Source organism: Megachile rotundata, chromosome 9 (genome assembly GCF_050947335.1).
Source record: "Megachile rotundata isolate GNS110a chromosome 9, iyMegRotu1, whole genome shotgun sequence".
Classification (NCBI taxonomy): domain Eukaryota; kingdom Metazoa; phylum Arthropoda; class Insecta; order Hymenoptera; family Megachilidae; genus Megachile; species Megachile rotundata.
This window is the reverse complement of record NC_134991.1, coordinates 16,680,425-16,705,978: the sequence shown is the minus strand read 5'-3', so window position 1 is coordinate 16,705,978 and position 25,554 is coordinate 16,680,425. Positions and strand designations below refer to the sequence as shown.

The following is a 25,554-nucleotide window of genomic DNA, read 5'->3' as shown; positions in this document are numbered from 1 at the left end:
TGGAATTGAGATATTTAGACGAAAATTTGACATACACATGTAGTGTCAAAACTTATAACGACTTATAACTTGTTGAAGCGCCATCTGAGAAATATTTCTGGATAGATTATGCGTTTGCGAACCACGTATCTAATGAATCCGTCCTGCAGAGAGATCGCCATATTGTACTTTGAGGAACAAGAGGTGCAACCACGCCATTGTGCGCATCACGCTATTTCTTGCCCGATTTTGCAAGTAACAAGTAAAGTGAGTAATAATTACGAACGAAGAAAATTTGGAACAAAACACGGATCATTTTACTAGAAATTTGGTGTAGTTTGAAAACATTAATAGTAGTGGGTAATTATTAATCAATGCCACGATGTTTCGTTCACTTTAGCGGATCAGGATTCCATATTCAATCTTGCATTGCACTGTTCACACTTTTTACTTAATATTCTATCACTTAATCCTTTCTTGCGCTAATAAGATCAATCGAATATTTGTTATCGCGTTTTTTAATTGCTGGATTATATTCTAGAAGTATCAAACTATCTGTCATTAGTTTTATGCATTCATGTAAGATGCATTGTTCTTCCGTCGAAAATACGGATTTTAAATCGAGATCTTACGTTTCCGATGAAATTAAAAAATTTCATATGTGAAGTGAAAATTTTTCAGTTGTCTTCAAGAATTATTATTTAATTTTTCAAAATGATTTGTTATATACAACATGTGACACATCGTTTTATATATATTACATAGGGGTATATAGTAGAACGTTAATTTAATAATGGCTCTTCTTCGTTGCTTTAATCTAATTTTAAATTAATTACTCATAACTTTTTAGATTACAAAATATTTAATGAATTAATTTTTTCAGTTTGTGATGAACAAAATTTTAACTGTTTCAGACATAATTTAAATGAATGGACAACATGTACAGTAACAGCATTGATCCATGGGAACCAGGTTATGGGCCTGAAAGAAGAGGACATAACTCGGATTATGACTATCGTAATGAATATGGAAGTAGCAGATCACCAGAATATACTGAGCATCGTGACAATGATCATCGTGATAGGGATCACAGAAGTCCAGAATACAGAAATCATCGTGGCAGGGACAGAGATCGTGAAAGGGACCGTTCTAGAGACAGAAGAGATCGAAGTAGAGACGACAGAGATCGCAGTTACAGGGACAGAGAGGACCGTTATGGAAGACAAAGAGACAGAGACTCTGTAGAAAGAGACAGAGATCGGGATCGTGACCGCGACAGAGACAGAGACCGCTCTAGGAGAGACAGAGACAGGGATAGAGATAGAGATCGTAGAGGAAAACGGGAAGAAAGAGACAGGGATCGTGATGATGATCACAGTCGAGAAAGCATGGACTTTGAGCATGACCATGGACGTACTTATGGTTCGTCCATGGAAGGCATCCACTACAAATCTCAATCTCCAAACAACACCATAATGATTCGTGGGCTTGCACAGCACATTACAGAAAATGACGTAGGTTGTCAACTTAGCGGCCCAACATAATTTGGCCACTCGTGAACCAGCATTTGCAAGCATGCATCACTGTTATTATTATGATGTGTGTATCACAGGTGCGGCAAGACATCCTCAACTGTGGTCTCATGCCCAAGGACATCAGGCTAATTCGTAAAAAGGATACAGGTAATTATCATTATTTTTGCAACTTAACTTCCCCTAAACCTAATGTGCGAACTAGAAAAGTGCTTCTTATCTCAGCAGGTTGCATTAGATTTGAGTAGTCATAAGTTATCATTGCTTTTTTAATGATCATTTAAAAAGCTGTTTGAAATTTTTAATAATTTTGAATTATATTTATGTAAGATATATAACATAATTATTTTGCCTCAATTTTGAGTAACTATATTAGAAGCTACTCTGCATTGAGTTGATAGTATTAGAATTTATAAAAGCATTGATAACCATTGTCTTAAATTGTTTTTACATATTAACAATTTCAAACAGTTTTTTATTATACCATACAAAGATTTGTATTAGCATTATGTCGGTACCAATCATACATACCCCAAAATTATTAATGCAAAATTATGAACATAATTGCTATAAATTGATCATAAATCATTCATTTTTTATTCTTGGAGTAAGGTAAGTTTATAAGAAGAACATATGTTGTTATGTAGCAAGATTATTTTGAGGAAAATCAGATCATCGTTATTCATCTAGAAGGGTGGTGAAATAATATTTATATATATTTAAAATAATTGGAACATAATTTGCCAACCAATTCTGATGACCCTGTTTCTTTTTTCTTTCTTTTTTTAATATATCAGCAATTAACATAAATTGGATGGGATTGGGAATATTTTATATAACCGTTCACGGTAATTGGGGCGGGGGGGATGAAGAGCAAGAGATTTAGGTACTAAAGAAGTAAAATAAAATTCGCGTGAAAGTATGATAGATATCAATCGACTGTCACTCGAGTAGAATTCATTCTGCTGAGCTTTAGGCAAATGGAAATGAAAGCAAGCGACGAAGCGAAGAAAAATACTTCGTTTGAAACTCAGTCTGTCAATGGTTGGTGCTGTGATTGCCTGCCCTCTCAGAGTAGAGACACCCAGGCAAAACGTGGATTAACTTTGGATATGTGTGTATTTGCTCTGTATAGGTGCTTCGCGAGGTTTTGCATTCGTCGAGTTTAACGCGACTCAGGAGGCCGCACGGTGGATGGAGATGAAACAGGTAGAAAGAAGTTCAGTCCAGATACCCGACAACCGATGCGTTGTACGCGTGCCACCGACGCCCCGTGGCGGCAAGGCACGGTAACGCAGCCCCTTGGCCTTCCCCATGGCCATGGCTGTGCACCTATTAAAGGCTACTTCAATCTACCGTACCTAATTATTTATCTAGGAGTCCCCACATAATTTGCAGACTTTTCTTAACTCGCTCGCAAATTCCGTCTATTGGATTAAAAAAAGAATTATTATATCGGGAAAAAAAAGGCCGCGCCGCGTGCTTTTCACCTATCCTCTATCTATCATAAAAGTTTGTGGACTAACAATGAAGATCGGAGGAGGGTCATTCCAATCGTCTTATCTTCTACGTACAATGCATATTTATTATTATCCGGCATGATAGTTTTATTTACATATATAATAATCACAATTTGCTACATACAGTACTATTACAAACGCTTTTGTTATCGTTATCATTTCGATTACTGCTTTTCTACCATTTCAATTTGCTCTCTGATGCAATGATTCATTGATTAAGCGTTATTATTGTTTTTTTCTTCAAAGAATGACAATTTTTTGCACGACAGTTCTTTTTCCTATTCACGTACAAGTTTTATATGCAAGCAGTCATTGTACGTTTGCTTATTTTCATTACTGATTCGATTCTTTGATCGAAGTAAAATAAAAAAAAGAGAAGAAAATAAAAATTCTCGCGCATGTACATATAGTCGGTCCGCAAGCCGTGTGGAATGGCCCACGTTTATAAGCCCACGACATTTTCTTTACTGTTCGTTCGAGACGGAAAGCTATGAAGTAGAAAACTATAATTTCGTCAACCAAGAAGGAAGTTTACGGGATAAACAGCTGCTTTGGGAGGATGTTGGACGGGATAACACTGAAATTCTCTGTTTCAGGGAGTACTGATGCTGCAGGACCAATATCGTGCATTGATGCAGTACAGTATCCCGAAAGATTGCCATGTAGATAAGCCACCAGCAAAAAATACACAGGATTGGCATTGTGTTAAGGTAAAATTTTAAACTTAAAGTACATCAAATCCAATACTTGTATAAGTACCTCGCCTCGTGCCAGCTTCACTTCTAAATGAATCGATTACTCAACAGTAGAGAAAACTAACTATAACTTTGTGTTCTCATTAGTGTGGCGCACACAATTTTAAGAGGCGCGAAACGTGCTTTAAATGTTCCGCCTCGCGAGCAGAGAGCGAAGAAGGTGGAGAAGGTAGCGATGAAATCAGCCCTCACCCCACGAATACCGTTCTTCTGCGAGGATTAGACGTGTTAACGACCGAGGATTCGGTTTTACAAGCAATGAAAAACCTTTCGTCCATGCCAATACGTAGTATCCGTATTGGTCGCGATTCGCTAACAAATACATCCAGAGGTGTTTGTTATCTGGAGATGGGAAATGTGGTAGATGCCATGTATTTACACACAGCCCTAACGAAACAAGGATTAGTAGTAGACGGCAGAAAAGTTGAAATTACATACTGTAAACTTCACCAAATAAATAATACCAATACGTGGAAAACGAATGACAACCAACCGCAAAGGTATACTCTAGACGACGTTGCTCAATTGGCAGAGTACAGTGCCAACTTATACGCTAAAACGCCTGCACAGAAAGCTCATTACCTTCAGTATTATACGCAATACTATCAGAATCAGATAATGCAGGGGTCTGCTATCACTTTGCCGTCTTTGAATCAGACTGATAGAGTGAATGCGGCTGCGGCTGTAGCGCAATCTGCCATACAACAACTACAGGCATCTAGGAAGTTAGGAGATGCCGAGGAAATGAAGAACAGGCCAACGCCTACGGCACCAACTAGTACCGCGTTAGCGAGTGGAAGAGTACCTGCGCATGGTAGTGATGGTAAAGTATACTGTAAGTTTCTTATGCGACAGTATAACTGTTTTAATCTTGTCAAAAGTTTGTACATAAAACGTTAATATATCTCTTATAGCTGTACCAGATGTCAGCACCTATCATTATGACGAATCCTCGGGTTACTATTACGATCCAAGCACAGGATTATATTACGATCCTAATTCGCAATATTATTACAATAGTCACACACAACAATTCCTTTATTGGGACGCTGAGTCGTTCTCGTATCAACCTGCAAAGGTAATTAGAATTTATACATTTCATATCAGCTAACGTTAACAGCATCTTAATCATTTAACCATCTTGAAATCTTATCCATACAGACTGCTCCAACCGTAACACAGGCAACAGGAACCACGTCCAGTGGGACTACGATAACTGCCACCGCTAGTAATACCGATTCAACGAACATAGCCACTAATCAAGCAACAACTTCGTCGGTACCCGCTACGGCTGCGGAAACATCAAAGGAAGATGAAAATAAAAAGAAAGACAGTAAACAGGATAAAGTAAAAGTAGCGAAGAAAATAGCAAAAGATATGGAACGTTGGGCGAAAACGTTGAATCAGAAGAAGGAGAATGCAAAAAGTAATTGGAATTCAGAATTCGCTGGTGGTGATGGCAATCAAGGAGTTGGAAGCGGGGCTGCGGATGCTGGATACGCCATATTGGAGAAGAAATCTCTTGCTAATTCTTATCACGAAGACGAGGATCAGAGCGGAAATAATGGCTTAGTAGCTGCTTACGGTGGCGGTAGTGACACGGAAGAGGAAATCGAAGATGTACAACAAGAAGAAAGACAACACACGGATTGGAGCAAATTAGCGTGTTTATTGTGTAAACGACAGTTTCCCAGCAAAGAGGCGTTACTTCGACATCAGCAGTTGTCTGATCTTCACAAACAAAATTTGGAAAATTGGTATCAAGTACGCGGTTTAGACCCAAACGACCCGCAGCAAAGAAACAACAAATATCGAGACCGCGCAAAAGAACGAAGAGCGAAGTATGGCGAACCAGAGCCTCCACAACCAAATAAACTCAAAGAAAAATACCTGAAAACCAGGGTAGAAGATATATCGGTATCGTACGAAGAACCTACGAGAGCTGGTATTGGCTCGGACAATGTTGGCAATAAACTGTTACAAAAAATGGGTTGGAGCGAAGGAATGGGTCTTGGCAAATCGAACCAAGGCAGAACAAGTATCATTGAAGCGGAAAGGAGAGTACCTACGGCTGGTTTAGGAGCAAAATCGTCATCGTACAGTGCATTACCTGGAGACACCTATAAGGATTGCGTAAAAAAAATGATGTACGCACGTTATCAAGAGCTGTCTGATACATAATATATTGAGTATCATTGAAAATAGATTTTATATATATATATACATATATGTATAAGTACTTGTACCCAATTTTCCATAGGCGAATAGGTATGTATGCGTATTTCCTGAATAATATACTGGTTGCATTACTGGTAATTGGGAAGTGATAATTCATTCTTGGGAACATATGTACCTTTTTTATTTTTTATTGTTTTTCCTACACATATTTTGATAATACAGTACGGTCTCGCTATATGGCTCATTGAGTTACTTCCCTTTCATATGAACTTCCACGAATATTAGAGGCGACTTATTTTTTTAGCGTAACTTCTCGCATTAAAAAAGTTAGCATTCATGAACTACACAACTGACAGTAGCGTTTTAACAATCAAACCACTGCATGGAATAAATTCCGTTTATATGATTCTTTCCATAATTTTTTCCTCTCCTATAACCTAGTCTAAAACTGTATAGTGAGACACTATTGTGTTTGATATTCTTAGGACTAATGAATTGATAACATTTTTAATTTTACACCGTGTTTTTCCATTCAATTTTAATACATCTCACGTTTAAATGTTTACAGTTTTAAATTATTTCTACAATACAATCTTGGAACAATATACGTTCGTTTAATCATCCTAATACTTGCTTTTTGTAGGAAAGTACAATGTACACCCAAGAATGTACCGCAAATACATACCAATAGAAATAGTCGAGACAAAAAGTTACTACATTAAGCAGTTCTCGTTTAACAGTTTGTGCACAATGTAGTACTTTTCATAAATAAAATACATTGAAGCATTATGAAATATTTCTGTAACAATGTATTTATAAATAACTTGTTACGTTTCATTGACATTTCATGATGCTTCATTGACAAGAATGTATTTGTACACTTTAGTTATAAACTAGTGCAATCAAACTTATCACTGGTTGCATGATGTTTATTATATTATAACACTTTGCATTAAATTTCATAATTCCTTTATAATGTAATTATGACAGATTCACATACATACATATATAGAAAGATAGTTATATTTATACTCATACATATGTATGTAATCTTTTTTTTTTTATTATGATTTACGCTGTATTTTTTGGATATCACACATTCTTCGCTATACATACACATTTCTACAGTCATTTGTATACTTGTCATTATTTTTTTAATTACATATGCAAAACCCATGTAATAAATAAATAGGTTAAACAAACATAATAAAAATACATGCAGCATTTATTGCCTGCAATACAATCGCGTTCGTCTTTGGAAAATCAAAATTTCTATATATTATTTTATATTTCTTTTTCTTTTTAATGATAGGAATTAAAACGAAGTTGTATTTAAAATATTACATATTTTTTACTTATATATTTGAGTATTCAAATATAATTTACCTTCCTAAAATAAAATTACCTATGTACATACAAGATGTCAATTGTAAATTGGTTATACATTCTAAAATATTTTTAAATTAAACCCTTGGAGTAAATTTTACATATTATTTTTGTTGAATGATATACAATTTTCTTGATCGTTTAATTTTCTTTTTAGAAGAAAACACGAGCATTCTTGGTATAATTGTATCATTTATATCAAGACACTTGTACTTATACCATTAGTTGAAATATTTTCGATGATTCGACATTTGAACTTCAAGTTTAGTTTTTCAATAAAATTTTTGCAAATTATCCATTGTTAGAATGTAAAAAGGGTTTGATGCCTAAGGCTTGTTCGTATCTTAAAATGTATACATTTACCGCTATTAAAAAGTGTTTGACTCAATGGAGACAGTAATATGAAATAAAAAATTGTTTAGATTGTACTAAATATATTTCTTCAACTACATTTTGCATATAACATCACACAATCTTATTGCAACTCCGTAATTTATTGTTATCATGTATTTTTACTGTCTTCAATGTCTAAAGCAATACATAATATTCTAATCATAATAATATATTTGTTCATTTCAGGTCATATAAATGCAATACTTAAAAATATTATTAAGCACTAAGTAATAAATTTATTAATACATTAGGAAAAAATTGACAGTCATATTTATACTTTGATTTGTTGCAATATTGCTAGAGGAACAAACTACAATATTCTATTTGTGTAAAGAAGTTTTGTACTATTAAATCCGCGCTTGCTTAAGAAAATGGTTTTTCTAGAATACCGCGTTACTTCGGACATGAAAATAATTAGGAAATGTATTTGTAACTATTTGTTATTTCTGATAGATTGTGTAATGACCAATGAAAAAATTATTAGTAAATATTTTGTTCTCATAATAAATATTGATACATAAATAGCAAGCTATTTTTATTAGCAGTAGATATGTATCTCCAATTGCAATAATCCATAATTTATTATTCTATTAACATATCATAGCAATACCTTAGGTACCATGTACAATATCATAGGAAATATTGAGTAATCTATACTTTGTTTTACACCAACTTATACAAACTAAAATCACATATGTTACTATGAAAACAATATATATGTATATAAAAAGTGATAGCAATACTCTTGTTCTACTAGAACGTTTATGCATGATGGATAAAAGTCCCTATTATTACACCTAAGTTGTTACAAAAGTGTCTTTTTATGAAATTTCATTTCCATTCTCTGTAAAAACTAAGACTTTAATGTCATTAAGTTGCAATTAATATCTATAAACAGCCATCATCATTGGTAAACAATAATAAATAAATAGATACAATGACTACACATCTGCTAATATCCAAGAATATAGTGGCCTTAATTGATGATTCAAAACCCTATATTCAAGGTTACTAATTCCATCGGTATCATATCTTCTAGCACTGTTCTCTAAATTTTCAAATCTAGCACTGCTAGGAGATTCTTTTTTGTGTATTAGCATATAATATTGAGCAATATCAGGACCAAAACGTGTGACCTAGAATTTAATGCACAACATATTACCAATTTATCATAAATCTGTAACTTACCATTCATTTCTTGCATACCTGGAAACCTCTTGATTGTAAACGACTATAAAAATCATCATCTTCTCCACCCCAACCATAAAAAACATTGGAAAAACCATTGACTCTTTCAAACTGTTTACGTGTTAATGCAATTGCACCGCCAAATAAGCCAGTGTAAGGTAAATTATAACGAAATGTATTTACACTTGAACTCATATGCCTAGGCATCTTTGTACAAGCATATATATTATCAGGATTCTGAGGTATCAAGTCTATATCTTGAAAGATGAAACAATGAAAGTCATTCACTTTTGTTGCTTCTGCGTACCCAACATTGAAGAGCTTTGCACGATTAAATTCACGCATTGGACTTTGCTCTATTACAAATATTCTATAATCAAGATTTTGAGATTGTAAGAAAGGATGAATATAGTTCATGAAAATGGCAAGTTGCGTTTGGCGATTTCTATATGGCAAAATAATCGCTACGTTAAAAAGAGGATGGCAGTTAAGGGGTTTCCATTGTCCTCCAGGTAATATTCCTAACCGGCGTGCCATTGCCACCGGGTCTTCCCGTGGTTGTTCTTCAGGATACAATAATGATGAAGATCTTCTGGGATTAACAGTGATCGAACAAGAGTTATCTCTAGCCGGATAGGATCTTTCCATTTCATCATAAATATCCTCTGCTTTTATAAACGTATAATGCGAAGCAAATCTAGCTGGGTGTAAGCAGTAACCCAGAATCAAAACTATGGTAATGGTATACGACAATCCTCGTGCATAATCATAAAAAAAGGCGACAAACATTTTCAAAATATTGACGATGCTCCTCATTCTAACCTCAGTTCCAAATTTCGATCAGTATTTCATTAAAACGGTAGAATTACGTTTGTACTTGAAAATATTCCATTTATTAAAATAATGAGTGACTAATGGAGTTTGAAATATCATTTATGATTTAAAGTTACACATTAAAATTGAATAGATATATCCGCACGGCACTAAAGTGTTAAGTGCAGACAATACTGTCAATCCTATCGTCTTGCACCTGCGCAAAGTGCATACCTCTTATTATAGTGTTGTATCCTTGTTTAATCACGTATGCGCAGTAGCTTATGAATCGCCGTGCGATATTTCAAAGCAATCTATAGAGGAATTCTTTTATAGTTTCAAATTACATAATCAAAGATTTTAAATTCGAGTTTTAAAGTTTATTATCAGTGTGTTATTGGATAAATAAGTGCTAGTAATATAACGGTTAATAACGCTTTATTTAAAGCTGTATATAATCAGTTAACTTTTAACGATTTTTTAATACATAAAATAAATCTTTGTGAACGAATACATTATATTCGTAGAATATAGACTTTTTGCACTTCATTATTTCATATTCGTTAGAATTACACGTGGAATTTCCCCTAATTTATTTTCGCTTATTGGTATATTTAAATGATGGAAAACATCTAAAATGTCTTTCATAAATGTGTCCATCATGATCCGAGTATGTTTCGGAGTCGGAGCTAATCGTAACTTTTCTTGCCCTTCCGGAACAGTTGGATAATTTATCGCCTGTACATAGTGGCCCTTTTCCCTTATTAAGGTATCAGCTAACTGACTGCATAACAGTGGATCACCAATCTGGAAAACAGTTATAATGAAATACATTGACATTAAAAATGCTTTAAAAACATAAAATAAAAGAGATTTACTTTTATTGGAATAATATGAGAAGGCGACGGTTCTAGTGGAAGACCTGCAGAAGTCAAAATAGACTTCATGTATGCTACATTTTTTTGGTGTTTAGCCCTTAATGTTCTTCCTTCATCCGAAGCTAAAATTTCGACAGCTGTCAAAGCACCGTATAATACTGTCGGTGGTAACGAAGTTGTAAAAATGAAACCAGCGGCGTAACTTCGTATCATATCTATTAGTTTAGCCGAACCAACAATGTAACCACCGACATTGCCGAAAGCTTTTCCCAGTGTACCAGAAATAATATCCATTTTATGAAGTACCCAATCTCTTTCTCCGATGCCAGCACCCGAATATCCGTATAACCCTACAGCGTGAACTTCGTCTACAAACGTTAAAGCACCATATTTATGGGCAACGTCGCATAATTCTTCTAAAGGGCATATATCACCAGTCATAGAATGCACAGTTTCAAATGCCACAATTTTTGGTACTTCTTTATCCACCTTTGAAAGAAGTTCCTCAAGATGTTGTACATCATTGTGCCTAAATATATACTTTGGTACTCCACTGTTCCTTATACCTTGGATCATAGATGCATGATTGCCAGCATCAGAGAAAATATGACAACCTGGCAACAATTTTGCTAAAGTATATAAAGTGGAATCATTAGCAACAAAACAGGAAGTGAATAACAATCCAGCTTCTTTTTGATGCAAAGCGGCAAGTCTTTTCTCTAACATTTCATGACCCATAGAATTTCCAGATATGTTCCTTGTTCCTCCAGCCCCAGCACCAAATTTATCCAATGCTTGTCTGACAGAATCTATCACTGCTGGGTGACGTGACATTCCTAAATAATCATTAGAGCACCAAACAGTTATAGGTTTCTCCCCCCACGAATACTCTACTGCAGTTGGAAAGTTTTCTGCTAAGCGATTTACTTTCTTAAACACTCTATAAGAGTGATCTTTCTTCTTCTTCATGATTTGTTCATGAAAGAACTCTTCATATGGAAAACTTGGTTCTTCCTTTTGTTCACACGATGTCACTTTAATAACATCCTCTTGGACAATAGGACTAGCCACTTTCACAGCATTTTGTTTTTTAGCAAGGAATGGGCATTGACCATTTATGGGTTCTTGAATTTGTTGATTAACAGACGCTTCAGCCTCTGTGCTGAACAGTTGAGACATTACTGGACAAAGCTGCCGATAATTCATTATAACGGATGCTCCATAGTTGCGAATATAATTTGCAGACAGGCTTGTTAAAAATGGGCAGGACATGTTGTTTAATTTCCCTGCAATATAAAAGATTATTATGTCATGTTCAATATTTTTTTCAAATTATCAAGAATCACTTAACATACTAAGAAAGTTACATAATTCAGATAAATTTTATAACAATAAATTGATGCTTTATTTTAGACTAGCCTGAGAGACAAAATTGAGGTCAACAGTCTAGAAAGTAAAGTCAGTAGAAAGGAAAGTAAAACGGCGTGTAATGATGACAACACATTTCAGTATCAAAAATTCCTTACCTTTTACAGCGCTGGACGAGTGATACACGTTGACGTAATGAATACAATGACGAGCCAACTGAAATATGAAAAACAGATACTTGTTAAGTATCAAGGCCGAGTACAACTTGCAGTATCGTGGCTAATAGCCAAATGAACCAAATTCAATCGAAGAATCACGAGATAAACGACGACATAACAGCGCAAGCAACCTCTCGTTGTGACAGGTGGGCCACGACTGAACGCACAAGCTCCGCGAAGTTCGTTTATTAATGTGTGTAAAAAAGTCGTGCCGATTCGAGAGGTCGAATTTTTTACATTTACCAGACTTACAATTAGATACGTGATCCTTTCACGTTCACCACTTCTGGCCTAATTCTTTTTCTTATTAATCATTATGAAATTGACATGCGCATTCAAGCAGCTAACTGTTGATCGTATCAATAAGTTTATTAACCTTCCTCAAAATATACATTTATCTAAATGATAAAAGGCCGAAGATGACATAGCACTTATGCGGAATGAAAGAAAGTTACAAAACTGTAATCGTATACATAACAAGAGGACTTTGTATATGAAATTATAGTAACGTTGGTTTAAATTATTATCGATTTCGTCAAACGCGGTACCTTATTAATAATTTTGTAATTTAATACGCTTTGCCCCACCACGTGGTTCGAATGTCTGTATTAATAAAACAATAACCAGCTGTTTCCCAAGCAGAAACCACTGCTGATCATTCAATTACTTTGTTTCAAGTGGAAAGATCACAAAGTTATGGCTTACATAATGATTCGCTTATAAATCCTTGAACGTACACGCCGTTTCATGAATAATATGATTTATTTCCGTAACGCTTTGCATTCAAAGACAATAATATAGTATTGTTTATTACTATTGTATAACTTATAACGTAAGCTTTCCTCGATGTACGGAAAAGCGGTTTTCCGTCACTCCCTTAATTTGTTTTTTTAATTTTGCATATAGAAAGAGTAAAATGGAAACCTAGAATTATTTTTCTACTCCTGAAAAACAGAACATCTGCAGACTACAGCCCATCAATGCCGCTTGTATGCTCGTGAATTGTACCTTTTTGAATTCGCGAGCACAATTGCCTATTACTGATCTCGTAAAATTCAATGCGCGGCAACTGGATCCCCGATTGTTAGGGAGGAGTGGGAGGTTACTTTCTTAATTGAAGAAAGCCATTATTGTACGTGCGCATACACCGTTTAAAAATTGTACATGATATATTTAAAATAAACTCTGAAAAATGAAGTACAACATGAATTCTTTTCACCACTAATATTGAAGTTATGAACATTTCTATAAAATTAAAAATTTTATACGATTGTTATTAATTCATTTCTCGTAGCATGATCATCACTGATAAACATTAATACCGCGCGATTACTTAATCAAATCAGATACATGCAAGGAAACGTTCGAACGATCGTAAAAGTAGAATATGAACGCTGTACACGCAAGGCTTATCGAGCAATCCAATTTAAACGATATTCCTCAAAGGAAAAACAATAGATGAATTAAAATTTCTTTTAATATCTCCTTTTATATATTGTTAAGCTAATTAAAAGAAATTTTTAATAGAATTTTAACTTCCTAAGATCGTTTCAACTTCCACTCACCATAATACTCGAAAATATTTTTTAAGTAGAGTTAGCCACCTACAAGACAGTTCTGCGTTTCTCTGCTTCGTTGCAAACGACAGTACGGTATCTTGAAGACTGACAAAATTCTCTTTGTTGCATACAACATTTAACGACGCCCCATGCTGGTTACATTATTTTTTTCTTTTTCTGCAAACTCATGACTACGCTAGACACGGACAAACAACCAATCACTGCTGTTGAAAGGATTGACATTAAAATTCACTTGGCGTTTAATAAGTAACTTACGTCAGTCTCTCCCTTGCCTCGTCCACGTGGCTCGTAGTTGTACGAAATATATTCCATTTCTTTTCAACGATACGTGAAAGTAGTCGCGACATTGTTATACTTGTAGTACACGAACAACGATGAAAATGCATTTTCCTAGATTTGTTGCGTTATTGAACTCATTATTTTTACCGTTTGAATTTAAACGGGGCTCCCCCAGAAGCTGACTGTCGACACGTTTTCCTCATCATCTTGGAACGATTGATTTACAGACCTCTTATTACGCGATTATTTTTATTTAATGCTTATATCACTACAATTAGAAAGAATTATAAGTTTTAGAATTTAGATACACAGGGAAATTCAGAAATTTGTTGATAATAGGTTCCGATATAACACGTACACTTGTTTCGCTTTTATGGTTCAGACTACTGCAGGTAATTATGCAGCATCATACGAGGAAACTTTTATTTTGATTTGTTCTTATCTATGTAATCATTCGATCGGGACTTCTTGAGAACTTGATAACCTCCAATAATTAGTTAAAAATACTTGAATTGTTACTCATACGCTAAAATGGAACACATTGGAAAAAATAATATTCTTATTATCTTAAGCAATGTTCTCTTTTGATTAAGATCGTTTTTACTCAGAATTCGTGAACAATATGGCTACGTATATGTACAGATATATGTTGATAAAAAGTACTTTCCCGAGTCAAAAATTATCAATTCTAAACACCTTTATAATTTATCGATACGTATATCACTAAATACTTCAAACGAGACTTATCGCACTAACGATTTCCTGTTACGTACACCTTTTTTTTTAAACTATAAAATCGAATCACTCTTCCGTCTAACAGATAATACGAACAAAAGAATATTTACTTATTCGCATTTTAAAAATGTACTCCAGAAGCGCGGTACATACAATATTTTAGTTCGTAGTTCGTATAAGTTACTCGAGATGGCCTCGAAACCAGTCGGAGTTGTAGATAAAGTCGCATAAAGAAATCTTATCTGTAGTACCATTAAAAATTCTCTTCCAGTTTCTCCTACCAAGTCAAAAACTGACGGAATACACCTTTTCGTTACCTGCCACTTTCCAGCCTGTAGGCATCTCTTTTTTTATCCGTTATATGCATGTGTGCGTAGCATGCACATTGATATACCAACACATATCGAGAAGAGAACCAATCAGGACACGACAGCACTTCGCGGCTACCCTGACTAACTTCTTGTAAGAGCCACGTCTTCGACAGGCAGTTCTTTTGGTGTAAGAATAGGTCTCGAATTTTAGTCATAAGCACCGTGATCCACGATGCTGCCTAAGTATTTTAGTTTTCTTTTCGTGCTATTTGTTACTGTCCTAGCCGAAGAAAAAGATGTATTGGAGCTTACGGACGATACTTTCAGCCATGAATTAGATCGGCTAGAGAACACGCTTGTTATGTTTTACGCACCATGGTAAGAAGTTTTTTGTGATAATAAAGAATTGCTGAAGTTGTTAATATATATATTTCTTCTCTATAATATTTATAATGTTTTATAATAACAAAGAAAGTAATGATGTGGAATCGTTTGTAGAGTTCCGGTATTGACGATACCACGTACCGGCTTGTGACACGTTAACAGATGAAAATGTGTCTCAATTATTTGTACTACCGTTGTATTAATCATTCTTGGGATTATGGGGGTCCTAGTTATCTCGGCAGATTTTTAAAGTGAGCATGCTATAAAGAGCATTAATATAATTATTTGAAAATTTTTCCAGGTGTGGTCATTGTAAACGATTGAAACCAGAATATGCAAAAGCTGCTGAGTTACTTTTGGGCAATGACCCTCCGATTACTCTTGCCAAAGTAGACTGTACAGAAAGTGGAAAGGAAACATGTAACAAATATTCTGTTAGTGGTTATCCAACATTGAAAATCTTTTTCAAAGGTGATTTTGTTAGCGATTACAATGGACCTAGAGAAGCTGCAGGCATTGCTAAATACATGAAGGTACTTGAGATTTTGATCATTTATAAGTTGTACAATTGAATATTGATAATAATGATATTTAATTTGCTGTAGGCACAAGTTGGACCTGCATCCAAAGAATTAACTGGTGAAAATTGTCTGAAATCATTCTTAGAGTCTGATGAAGTTGGTGTTGTGGGTTTCTTTGAGAAGGATGATTCACCTTTGTCAAAATCTTTCCATTCTGTGTCTAAGAAACTTAAAGAGAAAGTTAGATTTGCTCACACAACTTCAAAGTCTCTTATGGACAAGGAAGGATACAAGTAATTGTTTTATCACAAAAATATTTTAAAGACAATATTAAACATAAAATAACATGTACTTTATTTATTTATAGGAACACTATTGTTTTGTACCGACCCAAATTGTTGCAGAATAAGTTTGAACCAAATACTGTAAAATATGAGGGTGATGATTCTATCAGTGAAGTGCAAGAATTTGTCAACAAGAACTAGTAAGTTCTAAAAGAATTACTATTAAAGCAAAATACATGGGTGTATCTTTAGATACCCACATCCTTAAGACTATATAACCCTAGTAAATACTGATGAAATTTTTCTTTTAGCTTCGGTATTGCGGGTGTTCGTACACGAGACAACGCTGGAGAGTTCAAAAATCCACTAGTCGTCGCATACTATGCCGTGGATTATGTAAAGAATCCCAAGGGTACAAACTACTGGCGCAACAGAATCATCAAAGTTGCCAAAGACTTCCCCAGCTTAAATTTCGCTATTTCTTCCAAAGACGACTTCCAACATGAACTGAACGATTTTGGAATCGATTTCGTGAAAGGCGATAAGCCTGTTATTTTGGCAAGGAACGCAAACAATCAGAAATTTGTCATGAAAGATGAATTCTCGGTCGATGCGTTTGAAGTATTTTTGAAAGATTTAGAAGCGGGTAGTTTAGAGCCATACTTGAAATCTGAAGCTATTCCTAAAGATAACACTGGACCCGTTAAGGTCGCAGTAGCACGAAACTTCGATGAAGTTGTTACCAATAATGGTAAAGACACGTTGATCGAATTCTATGCCCCGTGGTGTGGTCATTGTAAGAAATTAGCACCGGATTATGACAAATTGGGTGAGAAATTAGAGGACGAAGATGTCGAGATCGTGAAGTTTGATGCGACGGCTAACGATGTTCCTGCACCATACGAAGTTCGAGGATTCCCAACACTTTACTGGGCACCCAAAAATGCCAAGGATAATCCTGTTAAATACGAAGGTGGCAGAACAATCGATGATTTCATCAAGTACATTGCCAAGCACGCGACTGACGAGCTTAAAGGATTCGATCGTAAAGGCAAACCTACCAAGCCAAGAACTGATGAATTATAATTTTTTTTATCAATACATACAGGATTGTTTATCACATCTTTTATATAAGTCAGCGGCAAAAACTGGAGTGAAATATTTCTTGTATGACTTACAAGTGTAAGAACTGAATGAAAAGGTTTAACATTTTTTTTTTATTTTAAAAATAGAATTAAAAGTCGGTAATGCGTGCTGCGCATTTATTTTACAGAGCATTTGAAAGCAACGTGAAACATAACTAGCGTAAGGTGATCTAAGTATATTATGTAACTTTATAATATTGTAAATCGTGTAAACTATGCAGAACTGATTTAGAATTATTGTGGTAATGTTTTCCAGATTCAATGAATTACAGTTAAGATTGAATTTTCCATTCCATTTTCCATGATTGACTATCCTAGATTGAAGTCAATGCATTCATGCTTTGTTTGTACCAAAAGTAATAATAAATTGTTTTATATGAAATTTTCTTCCCTGTAACAAATCATTTTTATTGAAATAATACATTAAAAACACATCCTAATATGCATATTTCTGAAAATATTGACATTTTGCGTATCCATTTAATGAAAACAGAAAAGAATAAATGACGTAATAAATTTTCACGTAATCGTAAATTGATACGCATTGAACCGTTCCCACAAATGCTGGTAAGTAGCTTTTTATTGTTAATTACAATTTATCATTATAGCAATCATGAGGGTAAATACCTTATACATTAAAGCTAATTATAGAGTGATTTCTAGAACTGAAAAAATGCAGTCGAATTGTTTTTCTTAATCGTAAAAAATTTTTTCATTTCACTATTACTGACAAAGTATTTATACATAAATTATTAAGATTGTTGGAAGTAACACTTTGAATTGATTAATCCTATATGGACCAAACTAGTAAAACAACAAAATTATTTTTTTTACCATTTAATTTTTTTATCGTACACAATATCGAGTACAAAAACAATTACCATCTTGATCTTCGTCAGATGTATAACATTATCATTTTATCCTTATCTCATAATTTTGTGCTCCTAACAATAATTTCTTTTTTTTTAAATTTTTGTAAAAAAAGTGTTCTTTAGATTACACATTCTTTTGTTGATTAAAGCATAAAAACTCAGTCTCAAAGACTTTTGTACAATGATATTTGATTTGACGAGGATCAAGACCAGGTAGATTCTAAGTGATAATTCTCTTACGACTCATAGCATATCCTTATAAAAAACTGCGGTTGTGTTTGTACAAATTTTTTAGTAATTTATTTCATCTTGAAAACACGATGGTATTTATTGCGGTATTTGGGAAATAGTCCATAAAGGATTAACTGATACAATCATAATTAACAGTACATCCTTCAGAAATTATTATAAAAAGAACAAACTTTGCAACGGGATTTGATTTACAAAAGCGACACATTTAGATTTCAAGATTTTCTACTTGCTATTTATTTAAAAAATCCCAGCAACATACGTATCATTTCAATGTTATAGAAGGATTTTTCTACCAATTATAAGTTATCAATGAAATTTGTGCTTCAAATACTTAATCGTAACAAAGACTTTTTCTTGACAATAAAGTGTCAATCTCTGAATCGTTGAATCCTTGACAAGTAATAATTGAAACCGTTGCAAAATTTGGTTGCAACTTTATGCAGTTCCAGTTTAAAAGCGTAATCGAACAGTAGTACTGCTCACCGTTAAAAAAAGTTTGTTGAACACAATTCCACAGTCATTCATTAAATCAATGGCTAAGACTGCATTGCAGTCGTTAATTCAATAGTTCTTGCAAAAAACAACTACCTTATGAACATTATAGATTAGTTTTAATAGAAGACGCGTAAGATTTAAAAGTTTAGAAATAGTATGTATACAAATGGAGAAAAAAAGAAACAAAAGGAAGGAAAAATATAGGATGATTTAAACGGGCTTGATAATCATTTTACAAAAAGAGGTAACTTGAAATTCGTAAATTGATCGATGTTCTTAAACAATGCATATTACTTTCAAATTGAAATATTTTTTAGAAAACATCGTGCAAGTTACACATCCACTACGAAAATGAATATACTCTGTGAAATTTGTTCGCCCTGCGTTGACGGTATTAAACGTTTCCTGATTACATTGATCACTTTAGATTATTTAAGAAGTATGGCGCAACGAAATGAAATCCAGGAGATTTTTCGTGTGCTCAATTGGATACAAGGGATGTGTAGTCGAAATACATAAATATAATATAGCCGCTGTTACAATCCGTAATGTTAGTGTCATCGTATTACAATAATATAATAATAAAAATAATTAATAATAATAATTAATAATAATAATACATTTAGCCTAGTTGGTATCTTAAAGATCAAAGTGATCCGCTCGTCTACTTACGCAATTTTATAGTATAATATAACGTTTGTTACTTTTTTTTGTTTGTTTAAGAAATATAGATAATGCGATGGCTCGATAAAATAGCGACGCAACATTTGGAATTCTTAACGTTTTGCTTTAGATTCTTATACATTGCTTTCTATGACTTTGCATTGCATACTACGTTTCTACTCTCCTCTTTTTCTCTTTATACTTTGTTTACGAATTCCCCCAACTTCTTTCATCCTTTCCTTCCATGTTCTTTTATCAAAAATAAACAGTCACTACGGTTTAAGAAAAAAAAAGAGATGTAGAATGCATATCGATAGTACTGAGATACTAATAATAATAGTAATAATTGCTACAACGATATAGATAATTATGTACTGTAAACGTAAATAGTTGGTATGACAATTGTTTAATTCTTTAAACTCGAAGCACAATTCATTACCATTAAAAAATACAATCAAGAAGTCATTACAATATACATTATGGTTTCACATATATAGCACATATACTTATATTGAATTTAGTCAACGTTCTTTTTTAAGTCTCCGGTTTCATCGATGACAGTATATATATTGCGGGCGCATTTTGTGTTTTACTTTTTCATAGATTTGTTTTATTATGTAAAATAATTCAGGATAAGTTGTTATTATATTATGGTTCTTGCTGGGGGGCCTCCAGTATAACAATTTCACGACACGAATTATAAGAGCCAACATCTTCCCTTCTTCTTCTTTTTTACCTACAAACTCACATCATTTTTATAATAACGTCTATCCGGGTTTTATTCTATCGACAAGAAAACCTGTATTGAACAATACTTACTTGTAGCGCTGCCCGGGTGGCTGTTTCAAATACTTCCCTAATACCCTCCTTACTCTTAGCAGAACATTCAAGATAAGCAAACGCATTAATTTTCTCAGCCATAGCTCTACCTTCTTCGGGTTTTACTGGTTCTTGTTTCATCTTGCTAAGCTCCTTGATAGTATTAGGATCATTGCGCAAGTCTTTTTTGTTTCCAACAAGGATAATGGGCACATTTGGGCAAAAGTGCTTCACCTCTGGTGTCCACTTCTCGGGAATGTTCTCCAGGGAATCGGGACTGTCGATGGAGAAGCACATTAGGATTACGTCTGTGTCAGGATACGACAGCGGACGCAACCTATCGTAATCTTCTTGTCCAGCTGTGTCCCAAAGAGCCAGTTCCACCTATTACAAAAAATATTTTCTGAATTATAGATATTACGCGATGCAAAATATTCGAAACGATATTTTTTTAAAACACACCTGCTTTCCATCGACCTCAATGTCTGCAACATAATTTTCAAATACCGTAGGTACATACACTTCAGGAAACTGGTCTTTGCTGAAGACTATGAGTAAGCATGTTTTACCACAAGCACCATCACCCACAATAACCAATTTCTTCCTAATGGCTGCCATGAATTCTAAAATATAAATTATTATATTCTTATTTATTATTACTGCATCTGATATAGCTCAAAAATATAACTGTATGCATATAATTTTGATGTTTAAAACATAAATATTAATGCAAAAGCAAGAAATACACAATTGTTACAAATTAGTAATCAATTTTAATTTACACAATTCATAAATTTGTAGGTAATTCAATATTGTTGCCAACTATTAATTATTTCTTTCATCATTTACCCAATAACTTACCTATTTAAAAGTAATTAATTTTATGTAATATATTCACGCTGAACTAAATTTGTTAAATTTTGATCATTTCTATATTTCTTGCCAATGATGGCTAGATCAATATGTACAAAGTATATGTACCCAACTTTTACATACATGAGTGAAATAATAAAAATGCGCGTCTAATTTCTATAGTTTTCATCCTATGTATGTATACACTTGTGTATGTACATATACACCTTAAACCACAAATACTAGTGTAAAAATTATACTTTGCATATTAAAGACTTCTAAACTGCATTTTCATGCAGTACAGATGCAAATAGCATCTTAAAAATTGTTCAGATACGAATATAAGTCAACTAAAATAACATCTGTTGGAAAACACCATTTAAAATTAGTTTGACTAAAGCATGCAGTGAATGAGCATGTAATACGCTTAAGATAAATCACAACTAAATGAGAAAAACAAAGAACGTCGAAATGATGGAATCGATATCACTGTTAAATGAAACTACTTTCCCTGCAACCTGATAAGGCATAAATAAATTAAAAGCAATTTCAAATGGATAGACCTAGGTGCAAATGTGGAAATACAAATGAAACAATGAAAAAGATAGAGAAAAAGCATTCTTCAGGATAGAGTTAGGAAGAAATCAGGGTAATCCTTTGAAATTGTTCCATTAGATTTGTTTTCTGATAATGCCATAAACAATGACTCGAATTCAAACCTCGTAGGGTATGAAATATTATCATCTAGAAATACTGCACCGATTTATTTTTAAACAGAGTACTAAATTGGTACTAGCATTACATACATGTATAGTAACATACGCTCCCTAGAGCCCTCCTGTTTACTTAAATTTACTAATAAACTGTATCTAATTTCAGTACTGCCAGCTACTTATGTATAGAGTGGGTAGGTAAAGTTTTTGTTTCTCTATGACTGATATCTACTTCGGTACTATTTAGAAAGCGACCTACGAGGGCTGAAGATTTAAAGGATATTGATTGGGTCGTACCTGATCCAGGGTACCCCGTATCGTCTGGACCGAGGCATCGGCCCGTATTGCATCCCATGTTTTTAGTCTTTCTTTCAGCTTCTCTGTTTTAAGTGGACATTTTACATGTTAGAATGGATAGAAGGTTGCGAGATAATTGCATGTACCACACAGATATCATAAATATAAGATATGCATATATCTCGTCTCTATCATAGTTATATACTTAAACATCTGTAAAAGTATTAATACAATCTATGATCATTTAGTATACGACACCTTTATAATTTTGATTCATAACTCTTTCCTTCCGATATTTGAAAATACATATACTACAAGGCTTTGCAAAATTGCCAATGACTAAACGTAATATGGATTTAACGTTATTGTAACGCTATTGTAGTGACTTCACGTAAATGTTAAAATCAAAGTTCAAAGAATTCTTCAAGCGCATAAGGTAAAGCTTTTATTTAACAGTCCTAACAGTTCTGTGGAAAAGTCTTATTAAATGTAAAAAATTGTATTTAACTACTAGTACATTAATTCTTGATGGCAATATTTTGTAACATATATAGGAGATTATACCTTATGCTTTGAAACAAGACAATGATGTCTCCAAAAAACATGCATAAACATATAAGATTAATACTTGTTCGTATTAAACATGCACTATTAAGAAATGTGTGTCCATCAAAAATGATATTTGGAAAGCATAAATTAAACACGATAGGCAGTACATTCATAATGTACACAAGTAAGATGCTTTATAAAATTTTCATTATGAGTTAAATAATTTATAATATTATCTGACTATATATACTATACGTATAACACAAAAATATACATCATAAGATATGCTGGCATTAAAACTTCAGAACAAAACTTTATTTATTTAAATTCTCATTATAATATGATATTGTTTTTAGGCATTTATTAATTGTTTAGGTACTTATATTTTACACAGATTGTATCCATTAATAAAGCAACTTTTAGCTCCAAAGTTTGTATACAATTTAAAAGCATAAATAATTGATTTCTGAGCAGTATTATCCTGTGCAACAGAAATTAAAAGCACTCGTAAGACTGCACAAAAGCAAGAATGTTAGCATCAAATATTTTCTAATATGCGGAAGCAATGCGAACAAACATAAAGAGATTGTACGTATCAATTACATAAGAAGAATTATGCGTTAATATTATAATGCCACAATTGTTAGATTTCTGGGCAATTTAACATCATCGATAACTGCAAACATTATTGATTGTATAAGAGTACAATATTTTACCTAAATATCTCACAGAATTGCATTATCTAAAGTAATTTAATTGGAAAATAAATCATATAATTTTTTCAATTTTCATCCAACTTGAGCACAGAACATTTGAAACATTAAAATTCCTACATATATTCTAAATATACAGAGGTCAATCGTTAACGGAAAATCGACGTACGTTTGTTTGGTATTTTTATTAGCGAACGGAAATTCCGATGAAATCATCTCGAAGGTGAAAAACGAAAGCGTAAGCGAAAGATACGCGAATACTTATCGAACGAATATAAACGCGATTTTTTCCGTATCAAAAGAACGTACCGACCTTTTGTTTATCGCAGATCCGAGACGTCGGTCGACGAAGTAAACGACGACGAAGGAATGTCAAGACGAAGCCGTGACACAGATTTTTGCTTAGCTTTCCAGACAGAGGCCCGGACCTTTTTGCCGAATTTTGCACAGCCGGAAGTGCATTGCCGCGTAACGGGGTAAGAGTGCGGGGGGAGAGCTTGTGGGGGCGCTAGGGGTGCGATAGGATAGCGACGCAGGGGTCTAGAGTCTGGGGGACGATTTACATACTGAACTAAACTGAGCTTGTATTTGAACTTGTACGAACAGTCCCAAATCAGTGATCGGATTCAACCCCAGCAGACCGCTTGTGGCTTCTTGCACGTTGAACTAAACGGTCGTCATGCGAAGATACGGTGGATTCGTAACGCATGGCACTCCTTCGGCCCTCTCTCTATCACGGGAGAAGGAGAGCTTTTTTTCCCTTCTTGACACACAGAGTTCCCGGTTCCGCCGTTAACGAACCGATATACGGCACGCTTAAACAACCCCGGCACACAGCACAGCACACCCTCGCACCACTCCAACCAGTATTACTTAAGAAATAATTGCGTATTTACCTGAAATGTTAAGCAACAGAAAGTCAAGAAGATGGCTGCCCTCGATGGCCACACCTCAATCTGTTGAGTGTGCGACAATCGATTAGTGGGGGGGGCATTATACTCAGGATCGTATCGATACTTTGGAAACTCTCTTACAAATTCATGAAATGGTTTCAATTTTTCAACACTCTTTTTATTCGTTTTATTGCTGCATATTACTCATATTCGTTGAATGATGTACTTTTCATCAAATTTTTATATTATACCGAAAAAATCATTAACGAATAATGGTGAACATCGATAAAAATAATATAACGAATAATGACAAATCACTATTTCGTTTATATTTAAAAAGGAATAGAAAGTTATTTATGAATTTTGTGGGTATTAGTTGAGCAATTTTTAATCATTAGTGGCACTAGACCATAATTTGGAGAATGTAATTTTGTCTATTGTACTAACATTATAGTATAAATAAGTTAAAAATGTTGTTAATATCATTCGTTTTATTGACATGACTACATTGAATTTTTAATCGTCGATAGATATAAATTTATTATATCGAATTTTTTTTTAAAAGAAAATGCTGTTAAAATCATTTAACATCGGACGATACATTCCTGAGTGGTACTCCCAAACCGGCGAATCATGCGCCACCCGCGCACGTCACGAACCTGTGGAGGGACTTTGCGCACGCATCATATTGCTCCGATGTATTTGTAGGTGGATGACGGAAAGGGTTGGAAAATATGTAAATAATGTTGCATCGCAACTTTACTACCTACCACCCTTGATAAATTGCAAGCGAGGATCACGATATTAAACATGTAACAACGAAACGAATAAAAATCTTCTATTATAAGAAGTATTCGAAATTTATTTAACTTCCATTACAATTATCTTTTTATTGATAACATAAACAATACTTTCCGGTTTGAAAAACGTAAATACAACGAATTGTAGATATATACAGGGTGTTATAGATATAATGCTATATACATATC

The 25,554-nt window shown here is 33.9% G+C and overlaps 5 protein-coding genes across 16 annotated transcripts; 2 read left to right on the top strand and 3 right to left on the bottom strand.

Annotated features, from left to right (window-relative positions):
- The first annotated feature begins 89 nt into the window (after positions 1 to 89).
- LOC100883342 (RNA-binding protein 5) lies at positions 90 to 13,405 on the top strand. Of its 5 annotated transcripts, none has more exons than XM_076535360.1 (10): positions 90 to 246; positions 894 to 1,493; positions 1,592 to 1,661; positions 2,647 to 2,720; positions 3,628 to 3,741; positions 3,874 to 4,621; positions 4,701 to 4,864; positions 4,948 to 9,089; positions 9,165 to 9,667; positions 12,036 to 13,405. In XM_076535360.1, exons 2-8 carry the CDS (start codon positions 909 to 911, stop codon positions 5,965 to 5,967), a joined length of 2,775 nt encoding a protein of 924 aa, XP_076391475.1. In that variant the 5' UTR covers positions 90 to 246; positions 894 to 908; the 3' UTR covers positions 5,968 to 9,089; positions 9,165 to 9,667; positions 12,036 to 13,405. The 5 variants fall into 5 exon arrangements, with proteins under 5 accessions (XP_076391475.1, XP_076391474.1, XP_003707866.1 ...); XM_076535359.1 differs by having other exon boundaries at positions 4,948 to 9,355; positions 9,444 to 9,667; XM_003707818.3 differs by having other exon boundaries at positions 3,874 to 4,609; positions 4,948 to 9,667.
- Positions 6,137 to 10,021, bottom strand: LOC100883230 (beta-1,4-galactosyltransferase 4). Its single transcript, XM_003707817.3, has 2 exons — positions 8,950 to 10,021; positions 6,137 to 8,879 (listed from the first exon to the last, which is right to left on the bottom strand). The coding sequence occupies exons 1-2, from the start codon at positions 9,745 to 9,747 to the stop codon at positions 8,685 to 8,687; spliced, it is 993 nt and encodes a 330-aa protein (XP_003707865.1). The 5' UTR covers positions 9,748 to 10,021; the 3' UTR covers positions 6,137 to 8,684.
- On the bottom strand, positions 10,166 to 14,898 carry Alas (5-aminolevulinate synthase). 2 transcript variants are annotated; one of them, XM_012296196.2, is made up of 6 exons: positions 14,426 to 14,898; positions 14,044 to 14,335; positions 13,774 to 13,963; positions 12,149 to 12,206; positions 10,623 to 11,908; positions 10,166 to 10,551 (listed from the first exon to the last, which is right to left on the bottom strand). In XM_012296196.2, the coding sequence occupies exons 3-6, from the start codon at positions 13,774 to 13,776 to the stop codon at positions 10,294 to 10,296; spliced, it is 1,605 nt and encodes a 534-aa protein (XP_012151586.1). In that variant the 5' UTR covers positions 13,777 to 13,963; positions 14,044 to 14,335; positions 14,426 to 14,898; the 3' UTR covers positions 10,166 to 10,293. The 2 variants fall into 2 exon arrangements, with proteins under 2 accessions (XP_012151586.1, XP_012151588.1); XM_012296198.2 differs by lacking the exons at positions 13,774 to 13,963; positions 14,044 to 14,335; positions 14,426 to 14,898 and adding an exon at positions 12,461 to 12,596.
- A 300-nt stretch (positions 14,899 to 15,198) lies between these two features.
- On the top strand, positions 15,199 to 17,829 carry ERp60 (disulfide-isomerase A3). The gene is made up of 5 exons (XM_003707816.3): positions 15,199 to 15,491; positions 15,799 to 16,030; positions 16,103 to 16,311; positions 16,386 to 16,502; positions 16,614 to 17,829. Exons 1-5 carry the CDS (start codon positions 15,346 to 15,348, stop codon positions 17,386 to 17,388), a joined length of 1,479 nt encoding a protein of 492 aa, XP_003707864.2. The 5' UTR covers positions 15,199 to 15,345; the 3' UTR covers positions 17,389 to 17,829.
- Positions 17,830 to 18,268: 439 nt separating this feature from the next.
- Positions 18,269 to 24,717, bottom strand: Rho1 (ras-like GTP-binding protein Rho1). 7 transcript variants are annotated; one of them, XM_012296169.2, is made up of 5 exons: positions 24,569 to 24,649; positions 22,411 to 22,493; positions 21,011 to 21,171; positions 20,549 to 20,932; positions 18,269 to 20,465 (listed from the first exon to the last, which is right to left on the bottom strand). In XM_012296169.2, exons 2-5 carry the CDS (start codon positions 22,466 to 22,468, stop codon positions 20,427 to 20,429), a joined length of 642 nt encoding a protein of 213 aa, XP_012151559.1. In that variant the 5' UTR covers positions 22,469 to 22,493; positions 24,569 to 24,649; the 3' UTR covers positions 18,269 to 20,426. The 7 variants fall into 7 exon arrangements, with proteins under 7 accessions (XP_012151559.1, XP_012151560.1, XP_012151558.1 ...); XM_012296170.2 differs by lacking the exon at positions 24,569 to 24,649 and adding an exon at positions 24,277 to 24,550; XM_012296168.2 differs by lacking the exon at positions 24,569 to 24,649 and adding an exon at positions 23,986 to 24,218.
- Between the last annotated feature and the right edge of the window lie 837 nt (positions 24,718 to 25,554).

Bases quoted from the DNA above. Each gene is read 5' to 3' on its own strand.
- LOC100883342 (XM_076535360.1), top strand. From the start codon at position 909: ATGGACAACATGTACAGTAACAGCATTGATCCATGGGAACCAGGTTAT. The intron at 1,662-2,646 runs GTAATTATCATT...TGCTCTGTATAG, and splicing joins AATTCGTAAAAAGGATACAG to GTGCTTCGCGAGGTTTTGCA. The intron at 4,622-4,700 runs GTAAGTTTCTTA...TATCTCTTATAG, and splicing joins TAGTGATGGTAAAGTATACT to CTGTACCAGATGTCAGCACC.
- LOC100883230 (XM_003707817.3), bottom strand. From the start codon at position 9,747: ATGAGGAGCATCGTCAATATTTTGAAAATGTTTGTCGCCTTTTTTTAT. The intron at 8,880-8,949 runs GTATGCAAGAAA...ATTAAATTCTAG, and splicing joins TACAATCAAGAGGTTTCCAG to GTCACACGTTTTGGTCCTGA.
- Alas (XM_012296196.2), bottom strand. The intron at 11,909-12,148 runs GTAAGGAATTTT...TTTATATTGCAG, and splicing joins CTCGTCCAGCGCTGTAAAAG to GGAAATTAAACAACATGTCC. The intron at 10,552-10,622 runs GTAAATCTCTTT...ACTGTTTTCCAG, and splicing joins CTCATATTATTCCAATAAAA to ATTGGTGATCCACTGTTATG.
- ERp60 (XM_003707816.3), top strand. From the start codon at position 15,346: ATGCTGCCTAAGTATTTTAGTTTTCTTTTCGTGCTATTTGTTACTGTC. The intron at 16,031-16,102 runs GTACTTGAGATT...AATTTGCTGTAG, and splicing joins GCATTGCTAAATACATGAAG to GCACAAGTTGGACCTGCATC. The intron at 16,312-16,385 runs GTAATTGTTTTA...ATTTATTTATAG, and splicing joins ATGGACAAGGAAGGATACAA to GAACACTATTGTTTTGTACC.
- Rho1 (XM_012296169.2), bottom strand. From the start codon at position 22,468: ATGGGATGCAATACGGGCCGATGCCTCGGTCCAGACGATACGGGGTAC. The intron at 20,933-21,010 runs GTGTGTTTTAAA...TTTTTGTAATAG, and splicing joins TTGAGGTCGATGGAAAGCAG to GTGGAACTGGCTCTTTGGGA. The intron at 20,466-20,548 runs GTAAGTATTGTT...GTGAGTTTGTAG, and splicing joins CCACCCGGGCAGCGCTACAA to GTAAAAAAGAAGAAGAAGGG.